Here is a 20231-nt window from a genome sequence, read left to right on the forward strand (position 1 = left end):
CCGGCCGGCCGGCCCGCCCGCCGCAGACAGCGCCACCGGCTGGAGGGAGGAGCAGGCGCCGGCCCGCCCGCCGCAGACAGCGCCACCGGCTGGAGGGAAGAGCAGGCACCGGCCCGCCGCAGACAGCGCCACCGGCTGGAGGGAAGAGCAGGAGCCGGCCCGCCGCAGACAGCGCCACCGGCTGGAGGGAAGAGCAGGAGCCGGCCCGCCGCAGACAGCGCCACCGGCTGGAGGGAAGAGCAGAAACCGGCCCGCCGCAGACAGCGCCACCGGCTGGAGGGAAGAGCAGGAGCCGGCCCGCCGCAGACAGCGCCACTGGCTGCAGGGAAGAGCAGGAGCCGGCCCGCCGCAGACAGCGCCACCGGCTGGAGGGAAGAGCAGGAGCCGGCCCGCCGCAGACAGCGCCACCGGCTGGAGGGAAGAGCAGGAGCCGGTCCGCCGCAGACAGCGCCACCGGCTGGAGGGAAGAGCAGGAGCCGGCCCGCCGCAGACAGCGCCACCGGCTGGAGGGAAGAGCAGGAGCCGGTCCGCCGCAGACAGCGCCACCGGCTGGAGGGAAGAGCAGGACCCGCCCGCCGCAGATAGCGCCACCGGCTGGAGGGAAGAGCAGGAGTGGGATTCGCCGCATACAGCGCCACCAATTGACGGGAAGACTACGAATACACCTGCCGCAGACAGCGGCACAGACAGTGGGATTCGCCGCAGAAAGACCAACCGACTGGAGGGATGAATAGGTTACCCGCCGTTGACAGCGCCACCGACTGGAGGGAGGAGAAGGAGAGGTCCCGCCGCAGACAGCGCCACCGACTGGAGGAAAGAGAAGGAGCGGTCCCGCCGCAGACAGCGCCACTGACTGGACGGAAGAGAAGGAGCGGTCCCGCCGCAGACAGCGCCACCGGCTGGAGGGAAGAGCAGGAGCCGGCCCGCCGCAGACAGCGCCACTGGCTGGAGGGAAGAGCAGGAGCCGGCCCGCCGCAGACAGCGCCACCGGCTGGAGGGAAGAGCAGGAGCCGGCCCGCCGCAGACAGCGCCACCAGCTGGAGGGAAGAGCAGGAGCCGGCCCGCCGCAGACAGCGCCACCGGCTGGAGGGAAGAGTAGGAGCCGGCCCGCCGCAGACAGCGCCACCGGCTGGAGGGAAGAGTAGGAGCCGGCCCGCCGCAGACGTATCCAGTGGATCGTGGCTGAACGAAATGAAGAAAGACATAAAAAGGAAGGTCATTAAATCTGAAACGTTAACCCTGATTACTATCCCCAGAAGCTGCCAAATATGCTGAGATTTTCCAGTAATTTCTGTTTTTGTTTCTGATATCTAGCATCTGCAGTCATAGAGATGTACAGCATGGAAACAGACCCTTCGGTCCATCCTGGCCATGCAGACCTGATATCCCAACCCAATCTAGTCCCATTTGCCCGTGCCCATATCCCTCAAAACCCTTCCTATTCAGATACCCATCCAAATGCCTTTTAAATGTTGTAATTGTACCAGCCTCCACCATATCCTCTGGCAGCTCATTCCATACCCGTACCACCCTCTGCATGAAAACGTTGCCCCTTAGGTCTCTTTTATATCTTTCCCCTCTCACCCTAAACCAATGCCCTCTAGTTCTGGACTCCCCGACCCCAGGGAACAGACTTTCTCTATTTACCCTATCCATGCCCCTCATAATTTTGTAAACCTCTATAAGGTCACCCCTCAGCCTCCGAATCTCCAGGCAAAACAGCCCCAAACTATTCAGCCTCTCCCTATAGCTCAGATCCTCCAACCCTGGCAACATCCTTGTAAATCTTTTTCCAAACCCTTTCAAGTTTCACAACATCTTTCCGATAGGAAGGAGACGAGAATTGCACATAATATTCCAGCAGTAGCCTAACCAATGTCCTGTACAGCCGCAACATGACCTCCCAACTCTTGTACTCAATACTCTGATCAATAAAAGAAAGCATACCAAACGCATCCTTCACTATCCTATCTACCTGCGACTCCACTTTCAAGGAGCTATGAACCTGCACTCCAAGGTTTCTTTGTTCAGCAACACTCCCTAGGACCTTACCATTAAGTGTGTAAGTCCTGCTAAGATTTGCTTTCCCAAATTTTATCTGAATTAAACTCCATCTACCACTTCTCAGCCCATTGGCCCAGCAGATCAAGATCCCATTGTCATCTGAGGTAACCTTTTTTGCTGTCAACTACACCACCAATTTTGGTGTCATCTGCAAACTTACTAACTCTACCTCTTATGCTCACATCCTAATCATTTATGTAAATGACAAAAAGTAGAGGACCCAGCACCAATATCTGTGGCATTCTACTGGTCACAGGCCTCCAGTCTGAAAAACAACCCTCCACCACCACCCTCTGTCTTCTACCTTTGAGCCAGTTCTGTATCTAAATGGCAAGTTCACCCTATATTCTATGAGATCTAACCTTGCTAACCAGTCTCCCATGGGGAACCTTGTTGAAACGCCTTATTGAAGTCCATATAGATCACGTCAACCACTCTGCCCTCATCAATCCTCTTTGTTACTTCTCCAAAAAACTCAATCAAGTTTGTGAGACATGATTTCCCATGCACAAAGCCATGTTGACTATCGCTAATTCAGTCCTTGCCTTTCCAAGTACATGTACATCCTGTCCCTCAAGATTCCTGGCTTGACTTTACCACCTTTCATAAACAGTTCTGTCGGTGTTTTCACACTGAAAGTGACTGGAATGGACAAAGACATCAAAAGATGTATCTGGATGATTTACATATTAACAAAACAAAACCTGCAACCCATTCTAAAATATGAAGGACTTACCAGCAATCTAGATTTGTTAAATATATTATTTCAGTTGCATGACACTGTAATCTTTTGCTATAAATTCTGTGTCTTACGATCTTATACGCCACAACCACCTGATGAAGGAACAGCGCTCCGAAAGCTAGTGCTTCGAAATAAGCCTGTTGGACTATAACCTGGTGTTGTGTGATTTTTTTTATCTGGGTGAGGGGATAGTGGCATATTCAGCCCTGTAAAGATCAAAGAAAGAAACTGAACCATCAGAAAAGATACAAAGTAGAGGTAGACACAAACTCCATTACTTTTAATACAGTTTAGCAAATGAAGCCATCAGCCAGTGGGAAGATTGACCACCAGCGTGTCATGCGGTACAGAGCAGGTGTGAAGAGTAACTCACAGCCTTCCCTCTGTCCAGGGAATGATGGGTAAATAAGAAAGAAAGGAAAGTGAAAATGCAACAGGTTAATCAGGGCAGGACTGGGTGAGGGAGATTGGAACACAAGCAATGCTGTTGTGTCGCATCACTAGGTTGATAACCTCATTTTTAAATATGTCTGATGCTGCTCTTGACTTGCCCTCCTGCACTCTCCATGTATCAGGGTTGATCCCCTGGCTAGATGGTAATTGTAGGGAAGGGGGTTCATCATAGAATCCCTACGGTATGGAAGTAGGCCATTTGGCTCAACAAGTCCACACTGATTCTCCAAGAGTATCCCACCCAGACCCATTCTCCTACCCTATACTTTACATTGACCCCTGACTAATACACCAGCCTATACATCCCTGAACACTATGGGCAATTCAGCTTGACCAATCCACTTAACTTGCACATCTTTGGACAGTGGGAGGAAACACGCGCACCTGGAGGAAACCCATGCAGACTCGGGGAGAAGGTGCAAACTCCACACCGACAGTCGCCTGAAGCTAGAATCAAACCTGGGTCCCTGGTGCTGTGAGGCAGCAGTGTTAACCACAATGCCACATGCAGAGTCATTAGGTTGTAGATTGCATTTGAGTAAAGTCTGCTGCTGGCCCACTGTTTCTCATGGACGCCCAGCTTTGATTTTCTAGATCTATTCAAAATCGCTCCCATTTAGCACAGTGGCAATACCACACACCACTATGGAGGAATTGTAGACATGAAGATGGGACTTCATCTCAATGGGACTATGTGGAAGTCATTCCCACCAAAGCTGTCAGAGACAGATGCATCTGCAGCAAATATATTGCTGAGGATGAGGTAAAGTATATTTTTCCCTCACTACCTCCTTACAGTGCCTATCAACAATAGACATACAACTTCTGTCATATTCCTCTATCCCTCCAGTACATCTTTTGCTCCAGCTGTCACAGCGAAATTCTCTATCAATATCATCCAGCTTGTGTTAATACTATTGTAGCTTCAGCTTTCACATTAGGACCACTCTACTTATGTTTAAATGTACATTGTCAAATTTAAAGCCGGTTAATTCTTGAACCCTGTGGTATCCTACTCCTGACACCATTTTGAGAGGTCAGGAACACAGCTACCTAATGTAGACAGTTGGAATTATGTTTGTTAGGAAACAGTAGTTTAGGTATGATACATTAGTTAAGTAAAGAAAAATAGTATACAAGTAATGTAAGTATGGATGATTCACTGACACTAGAGAGTGAACAGGCTGTGCGCACTCCATATTCTAGATGGTATGTTTGGAAACTGTTCCAGGATTTTCACAGGATTAGTTTTCCATTGACAACATAGAGCCCTACAGGAATGAAACAGACCCTTTGGTCCAACCAGTCCATGCAGGCCATAATCCCAAACTAAATAATCTCACTTTAAGGTTTTCAGATTCCAAACTCCAATTGTTATTGTGCCTGGAAGGAACAACTCATTCCACAGATGGCATAACTGGTCTAACTTTGGTCTAACACATCAAAGTTCACCCCGATATGCTTTCATCTCCAACGCTAAGCAGCTGAGATCTCACAATATGTGACTCATGTTTGGTATGCAATGCACTTTAAACCTCAAAAATTATGCATGGAGTTTAAAAAATGTACTCCATCTTTAAAATGGTCTGCACAATAAATACATTAACCTCTTCCAGGATTCTGCCTGCTAGCAAACATGTATTTGTAATCACAATGTCCCTCCCAAATCACAGTGCATATCATACACACACACCATTATTATTGTACAGTTCAAAGGTTTATTGAATTCGTACCCAACACCATTTGTTACAATTCAAAGCTATAATTACAAAGGAAGGAATGATTATTAATTTCATATTAAATTATTGATTCGTATTAAATTATCGATTACTCGTTCATTAAGTTTGATTTAATTTGCTGCTGGTCATGCATTCCCTCAGTATACTACAATGTACTACCAGCAAAATTATTTAAGGTCTATGAATTTTTGAATTCTTCTTGGACTCAGTTCAATTGTTCAGTTCTGTTATCATATTGATTATAGCTAAGATTTTATTTGGCATGAGCAAGAATTGGGAGATTATTTCAGCAGCAATCTGTAACGCGCACCTGAGAGTTATGTTATCCCATTTTCCTTTGTGTGGATTCCATGGTTCCATTCTGATAGACCTGTTTAATTTTGTCTGCATCCACCCATTTACGCCCCCTGTCCCCTGAATACTATTACTGGAAAGGGAGGTGTGGTGTAGTAGTGATGTTACTGGACTAGTAATCCAGAACTCCAGGCTAGTGTTCTAAGGAAAGTGATCAAAATCCCATCATAGCAGATGTTTAGAAGTCTGGAATTAAAACTCCAGTCTAATTGTGACCACTGTAAATGTTCATAAAAACCCATTTAGCACACTAATCCTCTTAAGGGAAGGAAATCTGCCTCCTGAATGCAACTTCAGATTAGTGATTGACTCTTAATTGTCTAGCTGTCTTAACTAAGCATCTTGGTTTTGAGGGAAGGGCAATTGACGCTGGACATGAAGAAATAAAAAAAATTGACAGTCAATCTTCCTTGAGCCAGAAAGAGTTAGAAACAATTCATGATGGAAGCTCTACACTTGTTTGTGATATCTGAGAAAACCTCAGGTGTGTATAACGGAAATATTACAATTGACACTTACATGTTGTAACGTGATAAACATCTAAATTCTGCCCTGGGTTGCCTCACTGCCTAACCTTTGCATCCATATAGAACTTTGGTCAGGCCACATTTGGAATATTCTGTACAATTCTGGATGCCACATTATAAGAAGGATGTGAAGGCTATGGAGAAGGTATAGAAATGGTTTACCGGGACGTTGCCTGGTTTGGACAATCTTGGTTTTGCTTTGAATTGAACATCAAAGGATGAGGGGCGAGCTGATCGAAGCTTGCAAAGTTATAAGAGGCTTGGGGAGAATGGATAGTCAGAATGATTCTTCCAATGTAGAAATGCCAGTTACTAGGGGACATAGATTTAAGGTAAAAGCGAGTAAGTTTAAAGGATATTTGAGAGGCAGGTGTTTTATGCAGAGGGTGGTTACGTGCCTGGAATGTGCAGCTAGAGGAAGTGGTGGCAGCTGATACAATGTGTAAGAGGCATCTTGACAGATACATGAATAGGCTGGAAATAGAGAGATACGGACAGCGTAGAAGCCAAAGGTTTTTAGTTTAGAAAGGCATCATATGTCAGCACAGTCTTGATGGGCAGAAGGGCCTGTTTGTGTGCTGAACTGTTCTTTCCATTATCAGAGTGCAAATGGCAGATGTCGTTGGGGGCACAATTTTCAAGCATACTGATGCCAAGGTTAAGATTGTCTAAACATTCAGTAATTTTATTGCGTGTCTTGCCATGAAGTTTAAAAATTTACACCTGAGCTGTTTTCTTAAAACTGGATTTTTTCTATGAGGCTGATGTACATTTTCCTTTAACTTTCCTTAGTAATATTTTCCATTCCTTCTCTGTAAGCTGCTGACCCCTTTTGGAGGAACAGTCCTGTGAGCTACTTTGTCCAAAATGCATGTTATTCAAGTGTCCAAGTCCATACATAATGCTGACGGACTATTTCACCAGGAAACAAGAAGACTCCTGACTTTTGTGTTAAACATGTTAAAAATGAGCAGTTCCTGGGATGTCGTTCTTGCAAATTGAGTCTGTTAAGGTAATGACAGGAAATATTTCCTGGTGTATGAAGTAAAGATGCATTATGAATAATAACGCCTTCAGTGGTACACTGTGAATATCTCAGTTGGTGTAACAGCTGGTTTGTGACGCAAGGCAACACCAATTGCACGGGTTCAATTGGAGAACTGACTGAGCTTATCATGAAGGACTCTGTTTGTCAACCTCTGCCTTTGCCTGAGGCAAGGTGACCTCTGGTTAAACCACCATTAATCGTCACCCTCTAATGAAATAGGACTTCCATGGTCCAGCAGGGGACTCTACCTTTTACTGTTAAGTATCTGGCTGATGGAATGGCAATAATCCTGTAACAGGTTTCAACACTGAAGCCGTCTCAGTTGATTTGTTTAAGCTGGTGGGGATGGGATTACAGCTGGAAATGATGACAAATGTTGTCTATGTGTACTGCTTTTCACTTGGGGCAACTTGGCTTTTACAGGATGGTTGAATGCTTGCAATGAGAATCCAATTTGAACCATCAGGTCTCAATGTCTGGAGCTGGTCCCTTGTCCAGATCCAGAGAGTCTGATGTGTGAATTGAAGTATGAGGTGGTTCTATAGGGGCCAGACCAATATCAGGCTGGTACAGTTATCACTGTGCTGGTGAGCCTGATTGACAGAGTCAAGTTCTTCTTCCACACAAACTAGGACTCGAATGGCAAAGTTATAATGTTGGTTGCAGTGTTGTGGAAGATATTGGCAGAATGCGCAATGAAAACTCTCCACTCATGACTCCTGGCTGCCAGGTTTTGAATATATCAACTTCACTTGTGGGTCAGACAGGAATGTTCCTCATGATACCATGGAAATATCGCTCTGCTGCATTTATGGAAGACCAAAGGGAGTCTTTCAGCAGCCCAGCTTACTTGGTTCATGTTCCTCATTCCTAATTTGTGTTTGCCCACAGGAAGGTCCACAGGTGGGGACATTACGTATGTATTGGATGCTGCCTGACCTGCTGCGCTTTAACCAGCAACACATTTTCAGCTCTGATCTCCAGCATCTGCAGACCTCACTTTTTACATTACGTGTGTGTTACAATCATTGAATTAGCCTATTGGAAATAGTACTGCCACTGCCTATATGCAGCATTGTTATTTAATTGAAGTCAGCAAATGTGGACCCATCACCTTATTTGAAAGTTAAAGAAAGGAGGGGAAGAAAAGAATGCTGAATCCCCAATCTAGGAACCTGATTTAGCCTCACAATTGGATCCCAGCCAAGCCTTGTAGCACTGGCATTTGAACTTAGCTTTCATGTTTTCCTTAGCTTTGGAAAGGATTTCTTCTCTGGATTCTTCAACGTTATCAGAAATAATAGCAGATATAATTTGCATTAAGTTGGAATCAAGAAACAGGTAAGCTTTGGATTCAGGGTCCTTCCGCAAACATCGTCCATTACTATTGCACAACAGCCTGCTGCACCACATGGTAGCTGTAGTGATGTTTTTAATGAATTTTCCAAGGTTTTCATCAAGCTGCGTCTTCAGATTCGAACAGGTTTCCTAACAGAAAAGGACAAGCATATGCACCTGTTATGCAATTTTCTAAGGATCGCTTCAGCTTTTTCAATATTGAGTGTTACAGAAAAATGGCACACTTAGTCGAAAGATTTCTTCTTGCGTTCATCATGATTTGGAGATGCCGGTGTTGGACTGGGGTGTACAAAGTTAAAAATCACACAACATTAGATAATAGACAATAGGTGCAGGAGTAGGCCATTCAGCCCTTCGAGCCTGCACCGCCATTCAATATGATCATGGCTGATCATTCCTAATCCATATCCGCTCCCTGCCTTATCTCCATAACCCTTGATTCCACTATCTTTGAGAGCTCTATCCAACTCTTTCTTAAATGAATCCAGAGACTGGGCCTCCACTGTCCTCTGGGGCAGAGCATTCCACACAGCCACCACTCTCTGGATGAAGACAATTCTCCTCATCTCTGTCCTAAATGGTCTATCCCGTATTTTTAAGCTGTGTCCTCTGGTTCGGCACTCACCCATCAGCGGAAACATGTTTCTTGCTGCCAGAGTGTCCAATCCTTTCATCATCTTATACGTCTCAATCAGATCCCCTCTCAGTCTTCTAAACTCAAGGGTTTACAAGCCCAGTCGCTTCAGTCTTTCAGTGTAAGGTAATCCCTCCATTCCAGGAATTGACCTCGTGAACCTACGCTGCACTCCCACAATAGCCAAAATGTCTTTCCTCAAATTTGGCGACCAGAACTGCACACAGTACTCCAGGTGTGGTCTCACCAGGGCCCTGTACAGCTGCAGAAGCACCTCTTTGCTTCTATACTCAATCCCTCTTGTTATGAAGACCAGCATGCTATTAGCCTTCTTCACTACCTGCTGTACCTGCATGCTTGCCTTCATTGACTGGTGTACAAGAACACCCAGATCTCTCTGTACTGCCCCTTTACCTAAATTAATTCCATTGAGGTAGCAATCTGCCTTCCTGTTCTTGCCACCAAAGTGGATAACCATACATTTATCCACATTAAACTGCATCTGCCCACTCACCTAACTTGTCCAGGTCACCCTGTAATCTCCTAACATTCTCATCACATTTCACCCTGCCACCCAGCTTTGTATCATCAGCAAATTTGCTAATGTTATTGCTGATACCATCTTCTATATCATTAACACATATTGTAAAAAGCTGCGGTCCCAGCACGGATCCTTGTGGTACCCCACTGGTCACTGCCTGCCATTCCGAAATGGAGCCGTTTATCACTACCCTTTGTTTCCTATCAGCCAACCAATTTTCAATCCAATCTAGTACTTTGCCCCCAATACCATGCGCCCTAAGTTTACTCACTAACCTCCTATGTGGAACTTTATCAAAAGCTTTCTGAAAGTCCAGGTACACTACATCTATTGGATCTCCCTCGTTCATCTTCAGAGTTACATCCTCAAAAAACTCCAGAAGATTAGTCAAGCACGATTTCCCCTTCATAAATCCATGCTGACTCTGTCCTATCCTGTTACTACTTTCCAGATGTGCCGTAATCTCATCCTTTATAATAGACTCCAGCATCTTTCCCACCACTGAGGTCAAACTAACTGGTTTATAATTTCCTGCTTTCTCTCTCCCACTTTTCTCAAAAAGTGGTATAATATTAGCCACTCTCCAATCCTCAGGTACCGATCCCGAATCTATCGAATTCTGGAAAATCATCACCAACTGTTACCTCAGGGAGATTGCTTGTGTCTTCCCCAGTGAACACAGATCTGAAGTACCCATTTAATTCTTCTGCCATTTCTTTGTTCCCTGTAATATATTCCCCTGTTTCGGTCTTCAAGGGCCCAATTTTAGTCCTAACCATTTTTTTGCCTTGCATATAATTGAAAAAGCTTTTACTATCCTCCTTTATATTATTGGCCAGTTTACCTTCGTACCTCATTTTTCCTCTGCGTATTTCCTTCTTAGTAATCCTCTGTTGCTCTTGAAAGGCTTCCCAGTCCTCAGTTTTCCCACTTATCTTTGCTATGTTATACTTTTTCTCTTTTAACTTTATATTTTCTTAACTTCCCTCGCCAGCCACGGCTGCCCATGCCTCCTCCTGGGATCTTTCTTCCTTTTAGGAATGAACTGATCCTGCAACTTCTGCATTATACACAGAAATATCCACCATTGTTCCACCACGGTCATCCTTGCTAAGGTATTGCACCATTGAACTTTGGCCAGCTCCTCCCTCATAGCTCCATAGTTATGGTCCAACAGGTTTAATTGGAAGCACACTAGCTTTCGGAGCGACGCTCCTTCATCAGGTAATTGTGGAGGGCTCGATCGTAACACTGAATTCATAGCAAAAATTTGCAGTGTGATGTAACTGAAATTATACATCGAAAAATTGATTGTCTGTTAAGCCTTTCATCTGTTAGAATACAGTGATAGTTTCACTTCTTTCATGTGTAAATCAAAAAAAGCTTTTTTTTAAAAGTTGCATTCTCGGGTTAGCTGTTAACAATGGTGATAGCTAGACAATATGTTGAAGGTTCCGGATTAGTGGTGCTGGAAGAGCACAGCAGTTCAGGCAGCATCCAAGAAGCAGCGAAATCGACATTTCCCACTGAGCCCACCGATGAACTAGAACAGTCATCACAGGGATCTGTAGAGGAGCGACCAAAGAAGGTGTCAACATGGACCCCACCAGAGGGCCGCTGCCCTGGGCTTGACATGTATGCTCAAACTGTCAGGAAATATATAAATGCCAGATTCATCAGCCGTACCCACAAGGTAGAGCATCACCCGTTCACAATGCAATGCCATCCAGGCTCTCAAAACCAATCACAACATTGTCATCAAACCAGCAGATAAAGGAGGAGCCATTGTCATTCAGAATAGAATAGATTACTGCAAGGAAGTGTACCGACAACTGAACAACCAGGAACACTACAGGCAACTACCAGCTGAACTGACCAAAGAACACACCCGAGAATTAAACACACTGCTCAGAACTTTGGATCCAGTCCTTCAGAGTTCCTTACTCGCCCTCATCCCATGTACTTCTTGTGTAGGTGACTTCTCCTGCCTTCCAAAGGTACACAAAGCCAACACACTGGGACGTCCCATTGTGTCGGGCAATGGGACCCTATGTGAGAATCTCTCTAGCTATGTGGAAGGCATCTTGAAACCTATTGTACAGGGGATCTCCAGCTTCTGTCGCGACACTACAGATTTCTTACAGAAACTCAGCACCCACGGACCAGTCGAACCGGGAACATTCCTCATCACAATGGATTTTTCCGCACTCTACACCAGCATCCCCCACAAGGATGGCATCGCAGCAATAGCCTCAGTACTCAACGCCAACAACTGCCAGTCTCCAAACACCATCCTACAACTCATTCGCTTTATCCTCGATCATAATGTCTTCACCTTTGACAACCAATTCTTCATCCAGACACACGGAACAGCCACGGGGACCAAATTTGCACCCCAATATGCCAACATTTTTACACATAGGTTCGAACAAGATTTCTTCTCTATGCAGGATCTCCAACCAACATTGTACACCAGGTACATTGATGACATTTTCTTCCTCTGGACCCATGGCGAGGAGTCATTGATAAAGCTACACAGTGACATCAACAAGTTTCATCCCACCATTAAACTCACCATGGACTACTCTCGACTGTCTGTCTCATTCTTGGACATGTGCGTCTCCATCAAGGATGGACACCCCAGCACCACACTCTACCGTAAACCTACAACCTCACAATGCTACACTTCTCCAGCTTCCACCCAAAACATATTAAAACAGCCATTCCCTATGGACAAGTCCTATGCATACACCGGATCTGCTCAGATGAGGAGGAACGTGACGGAAACCTGGAAGTACTCAAGGATGCCCTCACAAGAACGGGGTACGATGCTCAACTCATCGACAGCCAGTTCCGACGTGCCACAGCAAGGAACCATAATGACCTCCTCGGGAGACAAACACGTGCTGCAACTGACAGGGTACCCTTCGTTGTTCAGTACTTCCCAGGGGCTGAAAAATTACGCTATGTTCTTCGTGACCTGCAACACATTATCAATGAGGATGAGCACCTCACCAAGACCTTCCCCACACCTCCACTACTTGCCTTTAAACAACCGCCAAACCTCAAACAGATCATTGTTCGTAGCAAACTGCCCGGCTCTCAGGTCAACTCCATACAACCCTGTCACGGTGGACCCTGCAAGACGTGTCAGATTGTGGACATAGATACCACTATTACACGTGGGAACACCTCCCACCTTGTACATGGCAGGTACTCATGTGACTCAGCCAACGTTGTCTATCTTATACGTTGCAGGCAAGGATGCCCGGAGGCATGGTACATTGGGGAAACCGAGCAAAGGCTACGACAACGGATGAATGGGCACCGCACAACAATCAACAGACAGGAGGGTTCCCTCCCACTTGGAGAACACTTCAGTGGTCCAGGACATTCAGCCTCAGACCTTCGGGTGACCATCCTCCAAGGTGGACTTCGGGACAGGCAGCAACGAAAAGTGGCTGAGCAGAGGCTGATAGCTAAGTTCGGTACCCATAGGGAGGGCCTCAACCGGGACCTTGGGTTCATGTCACATTACAGGTGATCACCATTGCACTACACACACACACAGATATTCCTACACACACACTCTTACATTCACACGGACACAGGTACACACAGACGCACACACAGACACCCACACACACCTTTATAGACACACACACTCCCACACTCACACATGCACCCCCTCACAGACTTAAGACACTCTGCACTCATGACACAACACACACACACACATGCACACGCGCACACACTCTCACACACACACTCACACACACTTTCTCACACTCACAACCCCCACCTCAGACAGACACACACACACAGACAGACAAAGACCCACATGCACACATATATTTTATGGGGTGAATTTGTGCTTGCAGAGTTACTTTGCACTTTGCTCAAAAACTGCATACATTCATGTAGAACTCTGAGCTCAAAAACTGCATGAATTTATTTAAAACTCTGTTATCTCACTTTTTAGATTAGAATCAATCTAAACATCAGGTCATAGACAGAGAACACAGGGGGCTAACACCTTCAACATATTGTCTAGCTATCACCATTGTTAACAGCTAACCCGAGAATGCAACTTTAAAAAAAGGGATTTTGTGATTTACACATGAAAGAAGTGAAACTATCACTGTATTCTAACAGATGAAAGGCTTAACAAACAATCAATTTTTCAATGCATAATTTCAGTTACATCACACTGCAAATTTTTGCTATAAATTCTGTGTTACGATCGAGCCCTCCACTATCACCTGATGAAGGAGCGTTGCTCCAAAAGCTAGTGTGCTTCCAATTAAACCTGTTGGACTATAACCTGGTGTTGTGTGATTTTTAACTGCGTTCATCATGTAATTGTTACATTCTCCATGGAAACAATCTACAATCAAAGCTTTCTTGACAACCAACTAACACCATTTTCTTCAGCAATATAAATGTTGTTTTCCCTTTATTTTGTAAGTTTTTGTGAATTGACCTGATGAGCACAAGACAACAACTGCAATGAAATATCTCTCTTTTCAGAAATATTCAAATTCTGTTCCATGAAATTACTATTTCAATGTTCTTTAAAACGTAATTACTTCAACAAGGGATCTAAATGCTCTAATAGACTCTCCCAATGGAGCCAACAGAAGGGTGGTATCTTTTATTACTACTGATAGTTAGTTACATGCCTCGGTCATCAAGAATGTCTTCTTTCAGAACTGTGAGGTTTCTATGACTCTTTGATTATATTGTCTTTGTTCACAGCCACTTCTCACATGTCCTCACTTGAATGGTTTTACATATATGGGAATTAAATACTCACTTCAGTGCGAGCATAGTTATTATTGCCCCACAGAATCACTCCAGAAGCCCCCATGGCTGCCATCTCTCCAATGGTGTGCACCAAGTCAATCTGGAAAAGCCAAATTTCAATTCAGTAGAAGTTCATTACTCATTATTTTACGGCGGAACTTAGAACCACCACACACGCCAAGAAAAACCAACAAAATGGAGAAGCTACCTCATGCTCACTGAAACTGAACGAGCTAATGGTTGCATTCAAAAGCATCTTAAGATTTGTTGTCTTGTTTTTGTCTCACCATATTTCACATACAGCTCACATTAGAATAAACTTCTCGCCTGAGTGCGAGGGTAGTTGCTATTCCTCCATAGAATTACATAGAAGCCCTATGATGTGAATCCATGTCCTGTTTGCATTTACTAGATTCTGTCACAAACTTTGCTCCTTCCCAATACCTTACTTCCACCCTCTTGCCAGATGCTATCGCCTGTCAGAAACTACCTCTGATATTTGCAGTTAATGCTTTGTCTGACAACAGCTGATACGTCTGAAAGAGCTTGAGGACTGCAACATGTGTGTATATTTTCAGAGACTTGAACTATATATTTCCTGTTACTTCTAAGACCTAAACTTGAAAGTGAATGAAGAGTAAGGCAGAGGGGAGGATCAACTGATACGCTTAATGGTAAGGTCCTCAGGAATGCTGCTGAAAAAGAGTCCTTGGAGTGCAGGTTAGTGGTTCCTTGAAAGTAGAGTTGCAGATTGATAGGTAGTGAAGAACGCATTTGGTATGCTCTCCTTTATTGGTCAGAGCATTGAATATAGGAGTTGGGAGGTCATATTGCAGCTGTACAGGACCTTGTTTAGGCCACTTTTGGAATATTGCATACAATTCTGGTCTCCTTCCTATTGGAAGAATGTTGTGAAACTTGAAAGGGTTCAGAAACGATTTATAAGGGTGTTGCCAGGATTGGAGGATTTGAACTATAGGGAGAGGTTGAATAGGCTGGGGCTGTTTTCCCTGGAGCATTGGAGGCTGAGGACTAGAGTGGGTTGGGATATCTGGTCAGCATGGACAAGCTGGACTGAAGGATCTGTTTCTGTGCTGTACTTCTCTATGACTCTATAACTTGGAAATAATGTCCCGCGCATAACTCAGCTTGAAAATTTCACAATGTATAGATTTTTATATATTTATACAAATGGTTTGTATATGTATGTATATATAGCATTTGATTACACTGTTCTAAAGCTGCTTTAGTTTTTCTAAAATTAGGTTATAAGGAGTTTCTTAATGGTGGGAAAAGAGAAGAGGAAAAGCGTAAGGAGTCAATTACACAGCTCTGAGTTCCTTTTCAAAGGGAAATGAACAACAAAGATCAAAACAAGGCACTGTTTTATGCGGCATGCTAAATCTGATAACAGAACCAGAAATCAGCAGCACATCTACTCTCTTCTTTTATCCCATGTGATCACTTAAAATTTAAGGGGCACATATTGGAGTTTCTGAAACAACAGACTCAAACGCAAGCAAGTCATCTTTCATCCTGAGGGACTGCCTAAGATAAAGAGCTGAACAAACCCAGACATTTTCATAGTCTGGGATACTCATGTAAGACTATTTAACCTGGAAATTTGTTTGCCTTATTTGTTAATTAATATAGCTGTTAAAATGCCAAAGGAGACAACCCAAATTTGTGTTTTACAATCAGTTAGGGACCGATAACTTATTTTTGGCTTATAATAGACAAAGTTTGAAATTCTGGGTATTTAGAAGAGAATAAAACTATCAGATTTTACAAGTTTGAACAAAATAACCTTTTCCACACACAGGAAAGTATAAACAACCGACAATTTATACACATCTTATACTCCAACATCCAGAATTAACATGATGCAAAAGCAGAAGTCCATGATGGTGATGAGCTCCACCTTGTCTTGAGGGCTGGACTGTATGTGCTCCAACCATGCTGCAGTGGCTGACCACATTTAGAGACACACACAGCATTACTCAAAGTGGGTGCAAAAGCTGTCCACTGGCAGCACCAATACATGACTATCTGAGTCAATCAAAATATTGTTAACAGCTGACCATGTCAAGTTGCCATGCCAACAGCACAACCTGGGTCAATTTAGTACCAGAGTTGAGAAGTGTGGTGCTTTAAAAACACAGCAGGCCAGGCAGCATCCGAGGAGCAGGAGAATCGACGTTTTGGGAAGAAGGGCTTATGCCCGAAACGTCGATTCTCCTGTTCCTCGGATGCTGCCTGGCCTGCTGTGTTTTTCCAGCACCACACTTCTCAACTCTGGTCTCCAACATCTGCAGTCCTCACTTTCTCCTCCTCAATTTAGTACCAAGCAATTTTGCCCACAAATGACTTCCATCCATCACAATTTGCTTATACATTCTCCATGCCAACTCATCCACTATCTACAATGGGAAGACCTCAGTATGCATGATGACATCAAATACAGTCATGGTTTGTATATCTATTACTTTTTATTACATCACTATATAAACAAAACTGCCCAGTTCCTACGTCTGAACAACCAATGGTCACCATGTGGTATTATCCTGATTGCCACTACCAGCATGATGTGGTAGCTTGCTCTCTGCCAGTCTGCAGCACAGAGTAAGAGTTGGCCAAAATAGATCACCGCCACCAATCCTCCGTTGTCTTTGAGTTCTGAAGAAGAGTCATATCAGATTGCAGAATTAACTCTATTTCTGGCTGCACAGAAACTGCCAGATCTGTTGAGTCTCTCCAGCATTCTCTGCAATTGCTCCTTTGTTGTTGCTTTGCCTCAGACCTATCTGATGAGTAGTGACAGAGGATACAGCATTGTAGGTTACCTATAGAAGAGGTACTGTCCTTCAGTGACAAAATGGCTTATTGCATGGTAACACTTACCGCAAATACATTCTAATCAGGCATAATCTTTGGGAGCTGATACAAATATATCTGCCTTCTCTGATAGCTGGAATAGAACTCTACCCACAGGCTGTATGATATCAGCTGAATGGGTGAATCAGCAGAATACAACTTATATTTTAAAAAAAACTCCTCTAGAAACATAACCTTAGCCAACAGCAATATGTGTTTCTTACCTCAGAGAGGAAATCAAGTGTTTGTCTGTATGAGTATCTGGCATAAACCAAAACAGGGAGGGCTTCTTTCGTTCGACCATAGGCAGCAATGCGGAGTGCCTCCTTCACCCTATAGTGGGTAAACTTCTGTACGTGATCTGAGTTTGCAACTCTCTGAGGAATGTAGACACTGGGATATAAGCATTGTGATTTCTCCCAGAGCCATGTCAATTTATTGTTATTGGAGCTGTCTTGTTTTAGGCATTGACCTGTGTAATTAGTTAATTTATTAAAGTAATTGTAACAGTCTGGATATTTGTAAAAGCCCCAGCAACCTTTTTCTCTTTTTGTGTGCCCTAGCTCTAGTGTATCTGCCATAAAAGCCTTTGCAGCAGTTTGAAAATTATTTATGGCATTTTTGTAAATCTCATCTTCAGTTAAATCAGACTGTTTGCTTCTTTCCAGCGCTATTGAGTTTTTCCTGTAGATATCCATCACACCCCAGTTGCGGACCCAAAGTGGTCTCCAAGCCTCCCAATCTACCACTGCAAGACCGCTGAAGTCTTGATCCATTAAATTGTTAATGTTTCCAGTTGCTACATCAAGGTGTTTGCTTAGACTGGCATTCTGAACAAGGCCCCCATTTATTGGGATGCCCTCATCTGTATAGAATGGATAAAGCCCCAGTTGCCTCTTGTAGAAAATGGTGATCTTCTTCCCAATAAGGAGGCCATTTTCATTGGCAACAATGCCATATTTACCCAGATCCAATTTAATTCCGAAGCTCTCATTACAATTTGCAATAGGTGTGTTCCAAATCACAGAAAATGGCTTATTATAAATCATTGGGGAGGGCAGTGTTGGTTTAGCTTCCACCCCTGATATGGTGGGCAAATGGGTAGAGAGATAAACTAAGGTGCATGTGAGTTGTGTGAGAGCTGATAACATGATTATGGCTCTTTCCTCAGCAATTGGTTAAGTTCTCCCAATTAGAGCATTCTGTAAGACAAAAAAATCCCCAAAAGATTCATTTGGATACCAAAAAAAAATTCCACACCAACCAATCAAACATTCAAGATTCATTGTATAAGTGTTAGTCACGCAACATTGAAGTGCTAAGTGTTGATCTCTGCGGTGTGATAGTAGTAAAAAGGTGCTAAAAATATTCATTCCACCATCTGCTTTTTAAACATTCATTCATGGCACATTGGCATCACTGAATGGACCACTATTTATTGTCCATTCCTGGTTGCCCTTGACAGGATGGCAGTGAGCTACTATCTTGAACCATTGCAATCCATTACATTAAGGACAAAACAGTAGCAACAGAGAAAATAGGGCCCCTTGAAGATCAACGAGCCTGTCTATGATTTCCCATGGAGATGGGAACCACAGGAGATGGATGAGATACTTATCAAATATTTTACATGAGTATTTACTGTGGAGGAGGGCATGGAAGCTAGGGAACTGAGGCAATAAATAACGATGTCTTCCAAAGAGTATGAATTACAGAAGAAGTAGTGCTGGAGATCTTAACATGCAAAAAGGTAGATACATCCTCGGGACCTGATCAGGGGTATCCCAGAACTAGGGAAGCTAGGGAAAAGATTGCCAAGCCCCTTGCTGAGGTATCTTTATCAACAGCCACTAGTGAGGTGTCTGAAGGCTAAGGAAAAGCCAGGGAACAATAGACCCGTGATCCTGATATCAGTTGTCCTGTGAAACAGGATATACATGCATTTGGAAAAGCAAGAACTAATTAAAGATAGTCAACATGGCCTTGTGCATGGGAAATCATACCTCACTACTTGATTGAGATTTTTTAACGAGGTGACAAAGAAGATTGATGAAGACAGAGCAGTAGATGTTGTTTATATGGATTTTAGCAAGGTGTTTGACATGGTTCTGCATGGTAGATTGGTTAGTAAGGTTAGATCAAATAGGATCCATGGATACAAAATTGGCTTGATGGTAGGAGATGGTCGGAGAGTGTGGTGATCCAAGAGATGGAGAATGTGGTGATACAGGAGATGATTGGAGAGTGATGATACAGAGGATGGTCGGAGAGTGTGGTGATCCAAGAGATGGAGAATGTGGTGATACAGGAGATGATTGGAGAGTGATGATACAGAGGATGGTCGGAGAGTGTGGTGATACAAGAGATGGAGAATGTGGTGATACAGGAGATGATTGGAGAGTGATGATACAGAGGATGGTCGGAGAGTGTGGTGATACAAGAGATGGAGAATGTGGTGATACAGGAGATGGTCGGAGACTGATGATACAGGGGATGGTCGGAGAGTGTGGTGATAGAGGAGATGGTCGGAGAGTGATGATACAGGGGTTGGTTGGAGAGTGATGATACAGGGGATGGTTGGAGAGTGACGATACATGGGGATGGTCGGAGAGTGTGGTGAGACAGGGTTGTTTTTCAGACTGGAAGCCTGTCACCAATGGTGTGCTGCAAGGATCGGTGCTGGAGTCCACTGTTTTCGTCATTGATATAAATGATTTGGATGAGACTATAAGAGACATGGTTGAAACATTTACAGATGACATCAAAATAATTGGTATTGTGGACAGTAAAGACGATTACCTCAGAGTATAACAAGACCTTGATGAGATGGTCCAATGAGCTGAGGAATGGCAGATGGAGTTTAATTTAGACAAATGTGAGGTGTTGCATTTTGGTAAAGCAAACCAGTGCAGGACGTACACGGTTAATGGTAGCTCTGGGGAGTGTAGGGGAGAGATGTATGGATCCTTGAAAGTGGAGTAGCAGGGAGAAAGGATGATGAAGAAGGCATTTGGCACGGTTGCCTTCTTTGGTCAGTGCATTAAGTATAAGGATTGGGATGTCATGTCGAGGCTGCACAGGACATTGGTG

The 20231-nt window shown here is 44.1% G+C and overlaps 1 protein-coding gene across 1 annotated transcript; it reads right to left on the reverse strand.

The window, feature by feature from the left end:
* Positions 1-7986: 7986 nt before the first annotated feature.
* On the reverse strand, positions 7987-18190 carry LOC132822455 (hyaluronidase-1-like). The gene is made up of 3 exons (XM_060835833.1): positions 17366-18190; positions 14278-14367; positions 7987-8415 (listed from the first exon to the last, which is right to left on the reverse strand). Exons 1-3 carry the CDS (start codon positions 18188-18190, stop codon positions 8095-8097), a joined length of 1236 nt encoding a protein of 411 aa, XP_060691816.1. The 3' UTR covers positions 7987-8094.
* Between the last annotated feature and the right edge of the window lie 2041 nt (positions 18191-20231).

The sequence above is a fragment of the Hemiscyllium ocellatum genome, chromosome 14 (assembly GCF_020745735.1).
Source record: "Hemiscyllium ocellatum isolate sHemOce1 chromosome 14, sHemOce1.pat.X.cur, whole genome shotgun sequence".
NCBI classification, from domain to species: domain Eukaryota; kingdom Metazoa; phylum Chordata; class Chondrichthyes; order Orectolobiformes; family Hemiscylliidae; genus Hemiscyllium; species Hemiscyllium ocellatum.

What these genes read in the sequence shown, in the direction of transcription:
- LOC132822455 (XM_060835833.1), bottom strand. Translation starts at nt 18,190, where the DNA reads ATGATTTATAATAAGCCATTTTCTGTGATTTGGAACACACCTATTGCA. An exon ending in CACTTGATTTCCTCTCTGAG is followed by an intron (nt 14,368 to 17,365) that starts GTAAGAAACACA and finishes TGGCTTTTCCAG; the next exon opens with ATTGACTTGGTGCACACCAT. An exon ending in ATAACTATGCTCGCACTGAA is followed by an intron (nt 8,416 to 14,277) that starts GTGAGTATTTAA and finishes CTTTTCTGTTAG; the next exon opens with GAAACCTGTTCGAATCTGAA.